The 18,210-nt window shown below is 43.3% G+C and overlaps 1 protein-coding gene across 1 annotated transcript in view; it reads right to left on the bottom strand.

Moving 5' to 3' along the window:
• Window positions 1–9,822: 9,822 nt before the first annotated feature.
• Window positions 9,823–18,210, bottom strand: part of METTL1 (methyltransferase like 1) — a 34,484-nt gene continuing 26,096 nt past the window's right edge. Inside the window, exons 5-6 of the mRNA XM_030195465.1 lie at window positions 16,428–16,529; window positions 9,823–10,915 (exon numbers count right to left, since the gene is read on the bottom strand). Coding sequence (XP_030051325.1) covers window positions 10,745–10,915; window positions 16,428–16,529 — 273 coding nt within the window. The 3' untranslated portion in view covers window positions 9,823–10,744. The remainder of the gene's footprint in view (window positions 10,916–16,427; window positions 16,530–18,210) is intronic.

Below are 18,210 nucleotides of genomic sequence, written 5' to 3'. Positions count from 1 at the left end.
TTTAAGTTGGATCGTTAGGGTATGCCTTTTTGAAAAGTTAGTTTTTAGTGATTTCCGGAAGTTTGGTAGGTCATATGTTGTTTTCACGGCGTTTGGTAATGAGTTCCATAGTTGCGTGCTTATATAGGAGAAGCTGGATGCATAGGTTGATTTGTATTTGAGTCCTTTGCAGCTTGGGTGGTGAAGGTTTAGGTATGAGCGTGTTGATCTTGTTGTGTTTCTGGTTGGTAGGTCTATGAGGTTTATCATGTATCCCGGGGCTTCGCTGTACATAATTTTATGAACCAGAATGCAGATTTTGAACGCAATTCGTTTTTTGATTGGGAGCCAGTACAGTTTTTCTCATAGGGGTTTGGCACTTTCGAATCTCGTTTTTCCAAATATAAGCCTGGCTGCGGTGTTTTGAGCAGTTTGAAGTTTTTTTTAAATTATTTCTTTGCATCCCGCATAGATTCCATTACAGTAGTCTAGTTGGCTTGTACCAAGTTGCGAAATATTTTCCTTGGGAAGAAAGGTTTTACTCGTTTGAGTTTCCACATTGAGTGGAACATTTTCTTTGTTATAGATTTCACTTGGCTTTCTAGCGTGAGGTTTCGGTCGATTGTGATTCCGAGAATTTTCAGGCTGTCTGAAATAGGAAGGTGTAGTCTGGGGTGTTTATGTTAGTGGGTTTGTTCGTGTTGTATTGGGATGAGAGGATGAGACAGTGTGTTTTTTCTGCGTTGAGTTTTAGTTGAAATGCTTTCGCCCATGAGTTCATGATGTTCAAGTTGAGTTTGATTTCATTGGTGATTTCTGTTAGATCATGTTTGTAAGGGATGTATATCGTGACATCGTCCGCGTAAATGTAAGGGTTAAGGCCTTGGTTGGATAAGGACTTGGCTAGTGGGGTCATATTAGGTTGCAAAGGATCGGTGATAGTGGTTTTCCTTGGGGTACTCCACAGTCTGTTTTCCATGGTGATGATATGTTCGAATTTGATTTCACTTGATATGTTCCGGTGGTTAGGAAACCCTTGATCCAACTTAGTACATTTCCACCAATTCCGAAGTATTCTAGGAAGTTTAGTAGTATTTTGTTGTTAACCATGTTGATCGCACTAGACATGTCGAACTGTAGAAGTATGCTTTTGCTGGTTGAAAACAATTAAATACGTGCTTATTTAGTAAATGTGTTTTAGGGATGTCTTCTTGATTTATAGAGATTATGCAGCAGCTTTTTTTTTAACCTTAAATGATTATTGGATGGAATATTAGTCAGAAGTTATTTGATGACTAGTAAAAAAGGGCCGTTTCCGAAACAAATGAAATGGGCACTAGCAAGGTTTTCCTTGTCGGAGTGTATGTTTCAGAAAGAGTGTGTGTGAGAGATGGAGCGTGTGTGTCAGAGAGAGAATGTGAGAGGCAGAGTGTGTGTGTGTGATAGACAGGGACAAAGAGATAGAGAGAGAGAGTGTGTGAGTGTGAGTGTGTGTGTGTGTGTAACAGAGTGAGTGTGTGGTCTGAGGAACCGCCTCACCCCCTCCCTCTCCCCTGCCCCCCTGCAGCCACCTATGTGCAGCGACCCTCCTCTCCCCCTGCAGCCACCCATGTCCAGCATCCCCCTGCAGCCACCCATGTGTAGCGACCCTCCTCTCATCTGCCCCCCCCCTGCAGACACCCATGTCCATCAACCCTCCTCTCCCCCTGCTGCGTCCCTCCTGTCTCCCCTGCCCCACCCAGAAATAGTGGCTTTTCCCCAAGTCCAATTTAATAACGGTTTATAGACTTTTCCTTTAGGAAGTTGTCCAAACCTTTTTAAAACTCTGCTAAGCTAACCGCCTTTACCACATTCTCTGGCAACAAATTCCAGAGTTTAATTACATGTGAAGTAAAGAAACCTTTTCTCTGATTCATTTTAAATTTACTACTTTATAGCTTTATCGCATGCCCCCTAGTCCTAGTATTTTTGGAAAGCGTAAACAGATGCTTCATGTCTACCCGTTCAACTCCACTCATTATTTTATAGACCTCTATCATATCTCCCCTCAGTCGCCTTTTCTCCAAGTGGAAGAGCCCTAGCTGCTTTAGCCTTTCTTCATAGGGAATTCATCCTATCCCCTTTATCATTTTCATCACCCTTCTCTGAACCTTTTCTAATTCCACTATATCTTTTTTGAGATGCGGTGACCAGAATTGAACACAATATTCAAGGTGTGGTCGCACCATGGAGCGATACAAAGGCATTATAACATCCTCATTTTTGTTTTCCATTCCTTTCCTAATAATACCTAACATTCTATTTGCTTTCTTGGCCACAGCAGCACACAGCAGAAGGTTTCAACGTATCATCAACGACAACACCTAGATCCCTTTCTTAGTCAGTGATTCCTAACGTGGAATCTTGCATGACATAGCTATAATTTGGGTTCCTCTTTCCCACATGCATCACTTTGCACAGTTCCCAAAAAGCACTCACAGACGCAACACACAAACCACCAGGATTCTTTATCAGTCCAGACAAGCAGGGCCAACAAACAATTATGTTTATTCTCATAAAAATATTGAACAGTGGACAGAAAAAGTGCAAACAATAACAGGTAACTGAAATATGGATCAATTATAACACTAACTAAACATTTGTTTACTATCTAAGTAGTACTTGGGAAGATCATCTAAGTAGTACCTGGGAAGATCAGGTCATATAACTGTTCTCTGAGCATCAGCAAAGGGATCCTGCTCTCTTTTCTTCCTGGCTAAGACTGAACTCAAAACCAGTAACTGCTAGTTAGCTTAAAACATCAAACCAATCAGAGCCCAGAACACGTTTCAAAAACATACTGCATCTTACCTTTTGCTTCCTGTTTGTGTTAAACTAAAGAAAAGATCATTCATTTCTCTGTAACAGCTTTACAGCAAAGAAACATCAGGTAGTGGAGCCTTCATGTAGCTTTTAAAGTTTAATGATAGCACACATGATATCAGTATGCAAGCCAATGAGTCATTATGTAGTAGGAGTGCAATGTCTTTTGGGATCTTCTATATGAACCTTAATGTGCCATTTTATTCCAGGACTGTATCGTGCCTTTGATGTTTGTTTCCAAGAGTTGGAGGGATACTTGAGCTCACAGGATGACACCTGAGCCCTTGAGAAAGTCCTTTGTGACGAAACCCACGGTCGGGCATTTGTAAAGTTTCAAGGGACACCTGGAGATAGCCTGAAGTTCAGCAAGGTTACTCATTAAAATTTAACTGAAATAACAGTTTTATTGACTGAGTAAGCAGCAAGACACGAAGAGCACATATCAGACAAGTGGTCTTTAAATATTTTGGTTTAACACAAGGGAGCACTATTTAAAAATTGGGTTTTACACACTCATTGTGGTACACTGAAATTGCCGATGAAAGAGAAAATAACTTATACCTCACTGTCAAATGTCTATTTACAGAGACGCTGTATAAGTGATTTAATGTTCTGAGGGCATTCATACTTAAAAAGGATACTGGTCCGTAGCAATTCTTCCAGCATTTTAATTCAGTGGTCGGCTTCCTACAACTCGTTAGCTAGATCTTGAGGTGGGTCCTGAACCTCTACCAGGTGATCTTTGAGGTGTTCCTTCTCTTCCCCTAGTTGAGACGCCATAGCAGGCAAACAATCCTGGTCTTCAGTCACCTCTTGGGCTGCACCTAAGGTGGGTACTCACCAGTTCCCTTTTCTTCTTTGGGGTTTCTAGACTTGGATTTTGGTGCAACCAGAACAGCTGGCTATTATAATACAGTTAACTGCTGGAGAAAAATACTGATCCAAGAGTTAAAGATACCATCCACATTTACGGTTGGAAAGGGATTTTTTTCATGGTGCTAGTGGTGGTTACAGATCAGGATCATCCAATGCCGGAATCATGCCCTGTGTGACAAGACCACTAGAATCCCTGCCTCACCCACTACAGGAAAGACAGTGGACAGGAAGCAATTTTTGCATCCGTCTCCCTTGTACCCTGTGCAGCTGGGTACACACATACACACAGTCCTTGGGATGGCCCTACTACAGATGTAGGATGACTTTCTTTGGCCATCCCCTGGATTCCCAGGCAGTGAGAGTCTGCCTGTTTGTCAACCAGAAAAGATTGGGCTGGAATATGAACCTCATCTCTTTTCACCCTAAACCAGACATGACAAATGGAAGTAGTGCACCTTCCAAACACTGCATTCAGGAAAGAATATAGTGTAAAAAGGATCACAGTAGACGTCGTGTCCCTCGACTGACTGACCTCTGGAACTTGACCGCTCCCGCTATCCTCATACCGGGGCCTCCTCTGGAGACGGACGCCTGCTCCACTCAGCTTTCTTTTCGAGTTCTCTAGTCCTCCAGAACCTTCCTGTAGTCAGTGGGCCTTTCTGCACCCTTTCCTGGGGGGATACAATTATTGCCTGTCCTTGTCTTCCTGGGGGTTATTCCACCCTCAGGACTCTCTAGGCTAGTGCCCTTTGTAAACCCCCCCTACCGGAGTCTTCTCTGGTGTGCCTTGGTCCTCTAGGGGCTCCTGCCTGGCCTCACCAGCCTTTTACCACAGGGAACCACCTTGAAACCAGATTTCTATGTGGTTGCATTCATTCCGGCCTCTAGGTTTGGTCTTCCCCTTTTCCTCAGGGTGACCTCTTCCTTAATCGGCAGTCCTGGTCCTGCCTCTCCGCTGTATCCCCTGGTAACCACCCCTCCCCTTTTCCAGCTCTCTAGGTGGGGCCCCCCAGGTCCCTCTTTTCTGGGGAGATAGCCCAGCTTCTTCAGCTGGCCCAAAACAATATGCAAATTAGCCAGTTACATGTAAATTCAGTTTATTAGCTCGGTTACAGTCTTTTCTTGGAACCTGGCTTTCCCATTCTCATTCTGACTGAGATTCACCCCCCTGAGACCATTCCCTGAGGACATCTGGGTCTCAGGGTACAACAGCCTCCTCCCCTGGATGGAACCTTCTTTTATTCACATTAACCTTACGGTCCCATCCTCCACCCCACGGCTGTTGGTTCTTCTAAACACTTTCCCAAGCTTAAAACAGTTCTTCCAGCTTATAAGTTCACTTCTTCCTACACAGGGCAATCTTCCATTTCAAACTTTTCTCCTTGCCCTGTTGCCTAAACACAGTCTATACTTCTTATCCTGGGACACACAGTACCTCTGGGTTGTTCTTGACTCCCCATCTTTTCCTTTGGGGACACACAGGGCCATAGGGCACAGCCAGGCTTTCTCCTGGGGGGAACCCTCCTCTCTTTCGGGCAAACCTCTCTCCTCTGCTAAGAGGAAGCTATTTATGAGGTGTCCAATAAACCTCCCCACCTCTTGAAACCTCGCCCCTCTGGTTCCAGAAAGATCTGGCCTAGAAGCCTCTTCTCACTCCCCACAGCTATCTCTCTGGAGCTCCCTCTACTGGCCCATACATGCCCATACTCAGCTCGATCCCTGGAGCTCCCTCTAGTGGCCAGAATGGGCATTTTCCCAATTTCAGTGGGCGAGCGCCCTCTGGCGGTCTCCTCCTGTAAGGGCAGACACTGTGGTTATCACAATAGGGAATGCCCTACCTACAGTCAGTTTTTCTAGTAAATGATTACTATGTTCTATAACATGTTGGATCTTGTGTAAGAGTGTTGTTTTTTTTTAACCCAGACATTAAACAATCCATCTTCTACTAAATTCTGTGTATTTCCTGTAACTCCCATGGGTGGCAAGAGGATCACTATTTCTTCCTGGGGTTTTCCACATCACCACTTCACACCCAGAATAAAATAAAAGGTGTGAAAATGAAATTTCAGTTGCTTCCGCTGCTTTGACTCATTTAAATGGCATTTCTTTTCTGTGATCTGATAAATGGGATGTTTTTTCAGGCAGCTGCTTTAACTATTTGTCTCATATTCATTCTGTGAGCCTTTTTGTGAAGGGGTCAGCTAAGGGATGACCAAATACAATTCATTCCAAGAAAATACCAGAAAAGTAAGGTTTTTCATGAGCTCACGCTGTGTTCAGAGGAAGAGTCGATAAGTGGGATCAGCCTGTGGCTCTCTCCATACTATACAGATGTAAGGTGTGTCCCTTCAGAGGGTTTTTACTCTCCGCTTGGCTGACTGGGGAGCAAACCTCAATAGAGGTAACTCCGCAGATGAGGGTTATTCTCTCTAGATAAACAGGTTTGGTGGGTCCAGGTCAGGGCCAGTATTACTGGGGGGGGGGGGGGGGGGGGGGCTGTTGGCAAATTAATCCATACTCTCCAGAAGTACTCAACTCAGTTCAGGTCAGAACTGGGGTTCTGAACTAAAGTGTTCAAAAACAATCTTTAAGCCAAAAATGACAAAATCACACAATAGTAAAACAAAACAGAAAGCAACAAAAACAACATAAGGCACTTACAAGCTCAACTCTCCTGGGACTCTCCAAATTCCAAGCGGCTCCTCTTTCTCTCTTTTCTCTAGTACTTATTCTGAACTGGTAGAAGTTGAAACTTGATCAGTGATGCAGTTTTCTTCCGATGCTTGACTCTTCTTGTGCAGATCTCAAGGGCATCCGCTGTGTCCTGTCTTTCTTCTCAGGCTGCTGCTGTTCTCCTGTATTCTAAAGCTTTTCTCCTTCTTCTCAGAACCAGTGGTGTGCTAGCGCCATTTTTAAAATACGGTGGTGCCAGGTGGGTGGAATAATGTCCGTCCCCCCCCCCCCCCCCCCCCCCCCCCCGCTGAGATCCGGGCAGATCCACTGGAAAACACAGTGGCACCGGCAGACAGGGAATAGCAGCAGCGCAGTGGGCAGGAAAAACATCCTCCCCCCATCAGATGCCACCATACTACTAGGTAGGACCAGGAAACGGGAGCAGTGGGGGCGTTGGCGGCTGCAGCAGCAGCAGCAGCCAGGTAGGGGGCCCAGACCACCCTCAGACCTCCCTTGCTCGCAAGGCCACCGCTTGAACTCTCGGCAGCTATATTGAAGTGGCACCGGGAGCAAGATAGTCTGTAGATGTGCTGGACAGGAAAGATGGGGCTCTTTCCTGCCCCAAAGAGGTCACTAAACCACTAGGCTACCACACTAAGGTAATGGAGGGAAGGGGAGGATAGGACACCCACCTGCCCACCAGCCAGAGAATGTGGTAAAAGCAGTTAGCTTAGTAGGGGTTTAAAAAGTTTTGGATACTTTCCTAAAAGAAAAGTTCTTAAGCCATTATTAAGATGGACTTGGGAAAATCCATTGCTTATTTCTAGGATAAGCAGCATAAAGTCTGTTTTACTTTTCTGGGATCTTGCCAGGTACTTATGACCTGGATTGGCCACTGTTGGAAGCTTGATGGACCTTCAGTGAGTCCCAGGTCTCTGTTTACTAAGCCACGCTGTTGATGCGCAAACGTTTTAGCATGCACTAATGATAGAGACACTCGTAGGAATATAGAATATACGCATGCTAAAAAGATTGTGCCCCTACAGCGTGGCTTAGTAAACAGGGCCCCCAGTATGGCAACACTACTTATGTATAACGGTTCATAAAACATATACGAATGATCATCAAGTGAAATTAAATATGTTTTAAAATTTTATTTACTTGTACATTTGTTGTACTGCATCCAAAATGAATATCAAGATGGTTTACAATAAGATAATTTAAACATTTACAAGGATATATTAACTGAAATTAACTGCTTCCATCTCCTCTGTGTCCATCTTAAAACATCTGGAAATAAAATTTTCCTTACAAAATTACAATCCTCAGACGCAAAATAAATCCATAACAAAGCATCTTTATCTTGGTGAAAAACAAGTGTCACTATTAGGGTAGATCTAGACACAATCTCTTCATTCAAACTCTTCAGTATTCCAGTCAAATCCAAACTATTAGAAGACATGTCCACCTCTGATTGATCTCCATCCAGAGCTGAATGCTTCTTAGGAATAGGCAAATAGAAAACCTTATGCAGTGACAGTAAACCTTCCTCAGAGTGGTTAAAAACTTCCTTTAAGAATCTATAAAAATTAATTCTTAGATATCTGTCAAAATCTGAAGGGCGTTTGAAAGTCTCATGTTTAAATATTGACATAATTCTCAAAGTTTTCAATTTTATGATGAAGCAATATTCTATCTTGTACCAAAGATGTTTGTGTTTGCTTAATCTGTTGTACCCAACTAGTAAGTTCTTCCGCTTTAATGGACTAAGAAGTGGCTGGCTCTTCAAGTTTTTGAATCCTCCACTGAGGGGAGTATCCCACAGCATACCTTGTACAGAGACTCCAGAGATGACCAAATAAGTGAATGCACCTCAATTTCACACCCCATGTCTGCATTCCAATATAAACCTCCGGTAAAGAGGTTGATCCAACTACTACTTCAGCTGAAATCCCTACCAAATAGACAGCACCATCCCTCCTGCAGCACAGCTAACTGTGCTTGCATCCACCACATTCTGCGGCTCCGATGCCACCATTGCTCAGAGCACCGAAGGTGCAGCTGGGCCAACCAGACTGACCGCCTTGCTCCCCAGTTCAGGGCTCTAAATCCCTCCCTGAACAGCAGATGCTATCAATGATGAGGCCTGTGGCTGGGCGAAGTTCTTAATCTGTTTATTTATTTAGATTTTGCTCACACCTTTTCCAGTAGTAGCTCAAGGTGAGTTACATTCAGGTACTCTGGATATATCTCTGTCCCAGGAGGGCTCACAATCTAAGTTTGTACGTGAGGCAATGGAGGGTTAAGTGACTTGCCCAAGATCACAAGGAGCAGCAGTGGGATTTGAACCGGCCACCTCTGGATTGCAAAACTGGTGCTCTAACCACTAGGCCACTCCTCCCTTGCGTTTAGGCATCGCAGGTAAGAGGGGAGGGCCCAACCCTAAAGAAACAGTAGCTGCAGAGACTCATTCAGCTTTCTTGCTAGGATGCCATCTTGGTCCCCAGCATCCTCTCAATTACTTCTGCTGGAAACTTTCTGGAAGTTGAGGCTGTAAAACTTCAGTTTCGTAAGATATCGAATTAATCCTACACTCATGTATTTATCATGACTGGCACATATTGTTCACAATTCCTAATATGTATAATAAACTCAACAGCTCCATTTTTATTGCAATTTGTGTAAAATTTCAATACACAATTTCTTAGACATTCCAAATGAGCAACAATCTGCTTTGCTGACTAGCTAGTTTCAGTTAAAGCACCTGTCCATTTATTCAAATACAGTGCCCTTCAGGCTAGTGTAGAAGAACACAAAGCTAGAAGTTAGACAGAGCTGTTTAAAGCATATGGCATGTCTGGCTACATTCACTCAACACCCATACAATGGCTTCCAGTTAATGGCATCTTTTCACGCTGTCATGAGCAGCAATGCCACTGGTTCACACATCATGCTATAATTGATTCCAGTCACTGTTTATATCAGTTGACTTACCTGGAATCCATGGCTAGACAATACCTTCAGTCTGAGTATCCTCTCATCATTCACTTTCATTATGTGTTCTCTAGTGAAGGGTTGCTTTCCATATGACTGGGCTGTGTGACCATCAGGCTCATTTTCGAAACAGATGGACATCCATCTCTGAGAGACGTCCAAATCGGTATAATCGAAACCCAATTTTGGACGTCTCTAGTGGAAGTCCGTCCAAATCTGAGGGGGATGTATCGGAGGCGTGGTGAAGGCGGGACTTGGGCGTTCCTAAGACTTGGACATCTTTAAGCCATAATGGAAAAAAGCAGAGACGTCTAAGACTAAAACTTGGACATTTTCACCCAGACCTGTTTTTATTACAAATAAGGCACAAAAAGGTACCCGAAATGACCAGATGACCACTACAGGGAATCGGGGATGGCCTCCCCTTACTCGCCCAGTGGTCACTAACCCCCTCCCACCCTCAAAAAACATCATTAAAAATATTACGTGGAATTTGGATGTCTTTTCAAAAGGTCCCATTCTTATCAGTGTGTGAGCCAATCACCACTCATGCACCAACAGGAATGAGGTCATTTTCCAATGAGCTGAAAATTACTAATGTGATGATAATGTGGCAGTGCTCATTGCTTAAAGCATGTCATGCTATTTTTTGCTCATTAATTTTTAGCAGTAGAAGCTGTGTGCTGAGCTGGCTCTACTGCATGGCTTTCTGCATCAACCCCACAGTAGGGCAAAGGCAAGCCCTTCCTGTTCTCTGCTGTAACCCTTCCCATCCTGTTCTTATACCCTTATCCCTAAACTTCTGAATTCTGCCTCTGGGATAAAGGAACTGGAGCAGCAACAACAGGGGATCTTTGCTCTGCAGTGTCTGCTCCAATCCCATTCTGAATGGCTGGAGGAGAGGGGCAAAGAGGAGAGGAGAGTACTGTTCTTTGCCCTCTCTATTCTAAGCTTACCGGCTCTCCTTATCTTTCTTAAGCGCTGCCTAGGAGGGGAGAGGCTGAGAAAGCTGTTTGCTGGGGCACTGTCCAATAGAGAGGGGGAAAGAGCTTCATAAGCCCATGCTTAGCCATGCCCATGACAGACTCTACCAAGGCACACCAAGGACTTTTTCAAGGCACATTGGTTGAGAAGCACTACTACGTGCAACAGTTTTTCTCCATGATGGCTCACGAACTAGTACTGTGGGAATACAAGACTTGGTGAAGAGCAGAGTGCATGTCAGACAGCTTGCTATCCTTTTTCTGGCACACCTTTTCTCAAAATGTACACAGAAGGACAATCCTCCTTGGTTCTCAGGGTCAGTTCAAACAAATAAATCTTGTCTCAAAACAAATAAAAAAATTAAAACTAGGTCTAATTATTCAGTAGATAGGCACGGCTTCTCTTCCAGCGGCGTGCTCAGAGTCCCTTGCAGTGTTTTGTCCTCGATGCGCCTAAAGATGGCGATGAAGTTCTTCCCATTGTTCCGCTGTACCTTCTTCCCTTCCTCTGTTGAAATGCCCAGACGCTCTATAATGACATCGTCTTTCTGTCAGAGGAAAGGGACATCACAGTCAGAAATTTTTTTTTTTCAAATGGCTCACAGTTTTCCAGTAGTAGTTCAAGGTATTTTCCTGCTCCTACAGTGTGTACCCGAGGTAATGGAGGGTTAATTGATTTGCCCAAGATGGTATTTTGAGCCATGGCTTCCCTGCTTCACAGCACATTGTTCTAAACTCTAGGCCAGTTTCCCCCCCCCCCCCCCCCCCCCAAATCCAATCCTGGAGTAGCCCTTGCCAGTCAGGTTTTCAGGGTATTCACAATGAATATGCATGAACTTCATTTGCATACACTGCCTCCATCTCTTTTATGCATATTCATTGTGGATACCCTGAAAACCTGACTGGCAAGGGGTACTCCAGGATTGGACCTGGAAAACACTGCTCTAGGCTAAGCCTCCTTTCCTAGTCAAAGTTCATCACCACCATCTTTGCATCCAAAACGTTAAAGTTTTTCTGGTTGTGGAATTTTGCAGAGCACTGCTGGCTTTGACCAAGGCATAACACAACCTTCTTTCTAAATAATAGTACTGGAAATGCACAGTTACATTTTATATTGCAAATATATATATATATATATATACAATCCTATCATAGTAAGAGGTGAGCTTCTGGTGTCACCTCATACGCACAATCCCGAAGACAACATGAGAAATCCAATCTTCGCCATCAATCACATTATAAAAAAATTCAAAAACTAGAATGGCCAAGATGGGGCATTCACAATTCTCCATGTATTTCACACAAGGTTCCACCCGATGGAATTTTGTAAAATACATACAAGGATGCAGGCAAACACGCATGTATCTGCCGGCACGTACAGAGGGAGCAGCCATTTCAGGAAAACAAAAAAGTGCAACATTGCTTGAGCTTAAAGGGGCAATTTAATACCTGGGTGCCCACAGACTTCCTGAGCCGGTACGTCACGCTCCATCTCTGGCAGTCTTCAAATCTAAGTTAAAACCCACCTTTTTGATGCTGCTTTTAACTCCTAACCCTTATTCACTTGTTCAGAACCCTTATTTTATCATCCTCACTTTAATATTCCCTTATCTCTTGTTTGTCCTGTTTGTCTGTCCTAATTAGACTGTAAGCTCTGTCGAGCAGGAACTGTCTCTTCATGTTCGAGTGTGCAGCACTGCGTACGTCTAGTAGCGCTATAGAAATGATAAGTAGTAGTAGTATGTGTGTGTGGACATGTACAGAATACCAGCATGTTCATGGTAAGTGTACACTCACTTACTGAGTGTAAGTGGCAGCAGTGTAGTTAGGTGGTGTAATGCCTAAATATAAGGGGAGCGTTCTTATGGGTGGATTATAGGCAGGGCTCTCACCTACAAATGATTTGTTACATGCCATTGCTGCATTTGGGTGCTCGCAGTTACAGCGGGTCCATGGCCGGTGTAACTGAACTCTCCTAGATTTTAGGCACCCTGCTACGGGGTAAAGCTAGCATTCTATAACCAAATCCGGGCACCATAATGCTGATATAAAATATGATCTCGTCATGCGGCATTGGGTTTACCTTCTTATAGAACTGGCCCTATATACATGCGTATGCCCCGGTCCTCATTTGCATTAGTGCTGGAATTTACAAAGCTACACGTACTAGTGGAGTCACTTAAGTAGCTGAGTGAAACAGCTCAACTGTCCCCCAATTGCTGGTGAGCACCCCAGGTCCAAATGATCAGACAGCTGGCATGTAAGCATGCCTCGTAGCAGGTGCAAAAGCCATTACACTATCTCCACACACACACACACACACATATATATATATATATATATATATACAAATGCCACCTAAATTAGGCCCCTTGCAACCCTCTGTCTCAGAGCACTTTTCTGAAATCACCATCTCCACATGGATGCATTCTATCCCCCAACTTCTATAAACAGTGTTCAAAACTGCGCACACGCTCAATTGGAGTGGAGGATTGGCCTAGTGGTTAGGGTGGTGGACTTTGGTCCTGGGGAACTGAGTTCAATTCCCACTTCAGGCACAGGCAGCTCTTTGTGACTCTGGGCAAGTCACTCCATTGCCCCATATAAGCCGCACTGAGCCTGCCATGAGTGGGAAAGCGCGGGGTACAAATGTAACAAAAAAAAAATTTGTTCACCAAATTTTGACCAACAAGCCATTAGCATCAATAATTGGGTGCTAACTGGCAACAATTTGAATTTATGCACACCTGTATAAAGATGCACGCGTACATGTTTTACTGCACAACTGAATTAGGGACATGGCCATGGGAAGGAAACGGGCAGGTAAGGGTCATTTACTTTAGATGCGCGTGGTATTCTAGAATATAGGCGATTCGCACTTAAATTTAGACGTGAGGATTTACACCAGGATTCAGTTGGTGTAAATCCTTTTGGGCACGGATTTCGGCGCTATGTGCTGTTCTGTAAATGGTGCCCATCTCGGAGCGCTGTTTATAGAACAGCAATCAGCCCTCATTTTTTTCAGCGCTCAAATTTGGGCACCATTGACTGAATCTAGTCCGATATGGCTAAATGCTTCTAAATGACTTCCTTACTGCAATGCTCTTAAGAGACCAAAAAGGTAGTAGTGCTTCCCCTTTAAATTATGCAAATGTTTTTACATTGTGTTTCATCCTGAGTGGGTGCCTCAGCAATAATGACATAGGGATGGGGACTCGCAGTAACAGGGATGGAGACAGAGCCTGTGGGGACAGGGACAAAGTTTGTCCCCATGTCATTTTCTACTTTGAAGGCTGTTAGTGGACAGTTATTTATGCTCAAGTGATGCAGGTGATGATGTTTTTCATTTTTTGGAAAAACAAGCAAAAGTGCTGACCACAACTGGCAAAATTTGCATTCCTGTTACCAGCACATCTTCTGAGAAGACATTTTCTATTGCAGGAAGGACTGTGGAAGACAAGAGAGCTAGACTGAATCCTGAGCTTGTTGATGACTTATTATTCATCCACAGATTTAAAAAATCATAAAAGTGCTTCATAGGGCATATTTCTCCCCCTGGAAATTTTAACAGGGTGGATTAGGGTTTCTTGGGTTTGTAGAAGTCAGCTATTGTTGGAGTTGGAAGGGTAGAGCAGGGGGGGTTATTATAGTTGCTTGTTGTTATTATTGTTCCTTTTAATATTTTAATAAAAAGATTTAAATATAAAATCATAAGGGTTTGAGGCTTCTTCAGATGAGGACAGAGCCCATGGGGATGGGGACAAAATCTGCGGGGACAGGACGGAGAAAGAACCGGCAGGGGTGGGCTGGGGACGGAGACAAACTTTATCCCCGTGTCATTCTCTACTCAGCAACAAGGCAGTAAAATTAGTTTCTAAGCTGAGGCAGTATTTTCTTTTAAAATGTTTGCGTTTTTTTTTCTGTTTACCATACCCTACCCTCTTCATTCCTGCCCATCTGGCTCTCATCAGGGCCTCTTATACACAGCCTCTCCTTTCCTGTTCCTTCTCGGTGCCCCAGCAGGTACAGGGCTACCTTCTCTGCCCCTGTCACCTAACTATTGGACCCTACCTGTCCTTCCAACTATCGCCCCAGCTCCCTCCTCCCTTTCCTATCCAAGATACTTGAACGTGCTGTTCACCATCATTGCCTTGACTTTCTTTCATCTCAAACTATTCTTGATCCATTTCAATCTGGCTTTCGCCCCCTTCATTCAATCGAAACAGCGCTTGCTAAAGTCTCCAATGACCTGTTCCTGGCCAGATCCAAAGGGTTCTATTCTATCCTCATCCTTCTCAATCTACCTGCTGCTTTTGACACTGTTGATCACAGCCTACTCCTTGATATGCTGTTCTCACTTGGATTTCAGGGCTGTTCTTTCCTGGTTTTCTTCTTATCTCTCCCAGCGTACTTTTAGTGTATACTCTGGTGGATCCTCCTCTACTTCTATCCCACTGTCAGTTGGTGTACCTCAGGGGTCTGTCCTGGGACCTCTTCTTTTCTCCATCTATACTTCTTCCCTTTCTACTCTGATCTCATCCCATGGTTTTTAGTATCAACTTTACGCTGACGACTCCCAGATCTACCTCTCCACACCAGAAATCTCAGCAGGAACCCAGGCCAAAGTATCAGCCTGCCTGTCTGACATTGCTGCCTGGATATCTCACTGATCTGAAACTAAACATGACCAAGACTGAGCTTCTTATCTTTCCACCTAAACCAACCTCTCCTCTTCCCCCATTCTCTATTTCTGTGGATAACACTCTCATCCTTCCTGTCTCATCACCTCGTAACCTTGGGGTCATCTTCGACTCCTCCCTCTCCTTCTCTGCACATATTCAGCAGACTGCTAAAATCTGTCGTTTCTTTCTCTATCACCAAAATTCGCCCTTTCCTTTCTGAGCACACTACCAGAACCCTCACCCACACTCTTATCACCTCTTGCTTAGACTACTGCAACTTGCTTCTCACAGGTCTCCCACTTAGCCCTCTCTCTCCTCTTCAATCTGTTCAAAATTCTGCTGCACGACTAATATTCCGCCAATGTCGTTATGTTCATATTAGCCATCTCTTCAAGTCATTTCACTGGCTCCCTATCCGTTTCCACATACAGTTCAAACTCCTGTTATTGACCTATAAGTGCATTCACTCTGCAGCTCCACAGTACCTCTCCACTCTCATCTCTCCCTACACTCCTCCCCGGGAACTCCGTTCACTGGGTAAATCTATCTGCACCCTTCTCCTCCACCGCTAACTCCAGACTCCATTCTTTTTATCTTGCTGCACCATATGCCTGGAATAGACTTCCTGAGCCGGTACGTCAAGCTCCATCTCTGGCAGTCTTCAAATCTAAGCTAAAAGCCCACCCTTTTCATGCTGCTTTTAACTCCTAACTCTTATTCACTGTTCAGAACCCTTATTTTATCATCCTCAATTCTGGAACAAACTACCACGAAACCTGAAAACGATCTACGAACTAACCAACTTCCGCAAACTATTAAAGACTCATCTCTTTGAAAAAATCTATCGAAAAGATCAAAACACATGAAGTCCACACACACTGTTAGCAATGCATCAATACATTCTCTTCTGTACTATTATCCCCCGTAACTTTAACACATTTAAACCTTAATTTCCAGGTAAAAAATATTATACCTGAACGTTCTCTTGCTATTGTTCTGTTGCCCTATCAATATCTGTTGTTCTTCTATTGTTCAGTCGTTCTTCTCCATTGTTTTATTCCCCTTAACGATACTTGAACTTTGTTTTAACTTAACTCCTCACAATGTAACCATAATTGTGTTGTAACAAATTGTACTTCCATCATTACAATGTATTGTAAGCCACACTGAGCCCGCAAATAGGTGGGAAAATGTGGGATACAAATGCAATAAAATAAAAAATAAAATAAATTATCTTTTATTTGTCCTGTTTGTCTGTCCTAATTAGATTGTAAGCTCTGTCGAGCAGGGACTGTCTCTTCATGTTCAAGTGTACAGCGCTGCGTACGTCTAGTAGCGCTATAGAAATGATAAGTAGTAGTAGTAGTTTCTCCCCTACCAGGTCTTCTAATGGTACAAGTTCAAACAGCAGATGCTCCTGGAAATGCTTCACCATCCATTCGTGGACCTCTTCTACATCTGTGATAGTGTACACCAGGCCCTGCATGCACAAACACTGCATGTGTATTAACAGCAAAGAAATTAGTGTGAAGACAAAACAAACAGGGAGGGAAGGAAGAGAGAGTCCCACATGTGTGACTGGAGAACCAAATTGGGGATAATGAGAGAGATGGAGAGGTTGATGGGTTATCAAAGGGGGAGATATGATAAGGAAGGGAAAGAATGGATTAGTTTGCACCAAATGTTGCAGGGGGTAGCCTGAAGGATCGGGATGGGAAGTAGCAAAGGGAAGGGGGAGGGAAAAAAGTTAGTAGTTTCTTGGTACTGTTTAATGTGGGAGTTTTGTATTAAGCCCAATGCACTGTTTTAAAGGTGTTTGAATTGTTCAAGCTTAGTGTTATAAGCTGTAATATTTGCAATAAAAAATATTGGGGAAAAAAAAAAAAAAAAAAAGACACAGAACTAGGAAGATTGCCAAAACAGAATACACACAGTAATTGGAAAAAAAAAATGAAACCTCAATAGTGTAAATTTAAGCAAAATTTGAGTAGTTTATACCAAAATAAACATCATGCAACGTTTTGCATAACTGGACTGCCAGAACTCACAGCTTACTTACTTTTTCTACTGTGCAAAAGTGACATTAATGCGATGTCACTTTTACACAAACTCTGAAATGGTGTTTGCTGAAAAAGGTAGAGCTGTTATCAAAGTTTTTGCAACAAAATAAACATTACAGTGCAAAACGATTTATTGCTGAATTCTGACAAAGAATTGGACTTTGGGGGAGGGGATTAAATAATTTTCTGGAAAAGACTGATGAAACTGGTACAACAGAGCATCAGAAGGGTAGTGACCACATGGGAAGAACTTGATCAACGCATGAACAGACAGCAGTGTAAATTTCGTGGCACTTGCGTGTCTGCTTGTGGAGGAATTCTGTGACTGAAATTAACCTGTTAATTTGCAAGAGTAGCTCTGTGTTCGTTATTATTTGAAAAAGGTCACATAAATTTTTGATAAAATGTATACAACCAACTAATGTTTTGTTCAAATTTTTAAGTCTTATATTTCACAGGGTCTGTGACAACAGCAACAGGGTGTGGTAACCAGGGCTGTGGAGTCGGTACACCAAACCGTTGACTCTGATTCCTACTATGTGTAGTAAATCTAAGAGAAATTTGATTACAGAAACATAGGATAATTTCTTTATGTACAAAATTAGGACTAATAGATCACAAAACATATTTGACAAAGAACCTGAACAAAAAAATGCTGTCAAATGAAAATATGCAATACACTCCTTCATGGATGCCCTCAAATCTAATTATTCTCAGAGCAGAGAACAACCTCTGAACACTAACTTGGGTCAATGGTAAACCAGGGCAACACCTCTAACAATTTCAGGATATAACTAATATTTACCAGTACTTTAATAGCGGTAAATCCCCAGTAATCCTCAGAATTACCGTGGATGTGGAAACAAAACCTTTTCCCGCCCTTTGGGAACACAGTAAATAGCCTCGTTCCCATGGTTTAAAAAAAAAAAAAAAAGTCCTTTGCTCCCTTCCTAGCCTTTGCCCTACAGATCTGTCAGTTCTTTTCTAGCCTTGTAACTTACATGCTTCTGTAGCCTGGAAGCGATTCACACAGGCTGGCTCCGTGGCCTTCCTTCTGCTGCATCCCGCCCTCTCTACAACTTCCTGTTTAGAAGTCAAAAG

This window comes from Microcaecilia unicolor, chromosome 3, assembly GCF_901765095.1.
Source record: "Microcaecilia unicolor chromosome 3, aMicUni1.1, whole genome shotgun sequence".
Lineage (NCBI taxonomy): Eukaryota > Metazoa > Chordata > Amphibia > Gymnophiona > Siphonopidae > Microcaecilia > Microcaecilia unicolor.
This window is presented reverse-complemented; position numbering and strand designations above follow the sequence as displayed.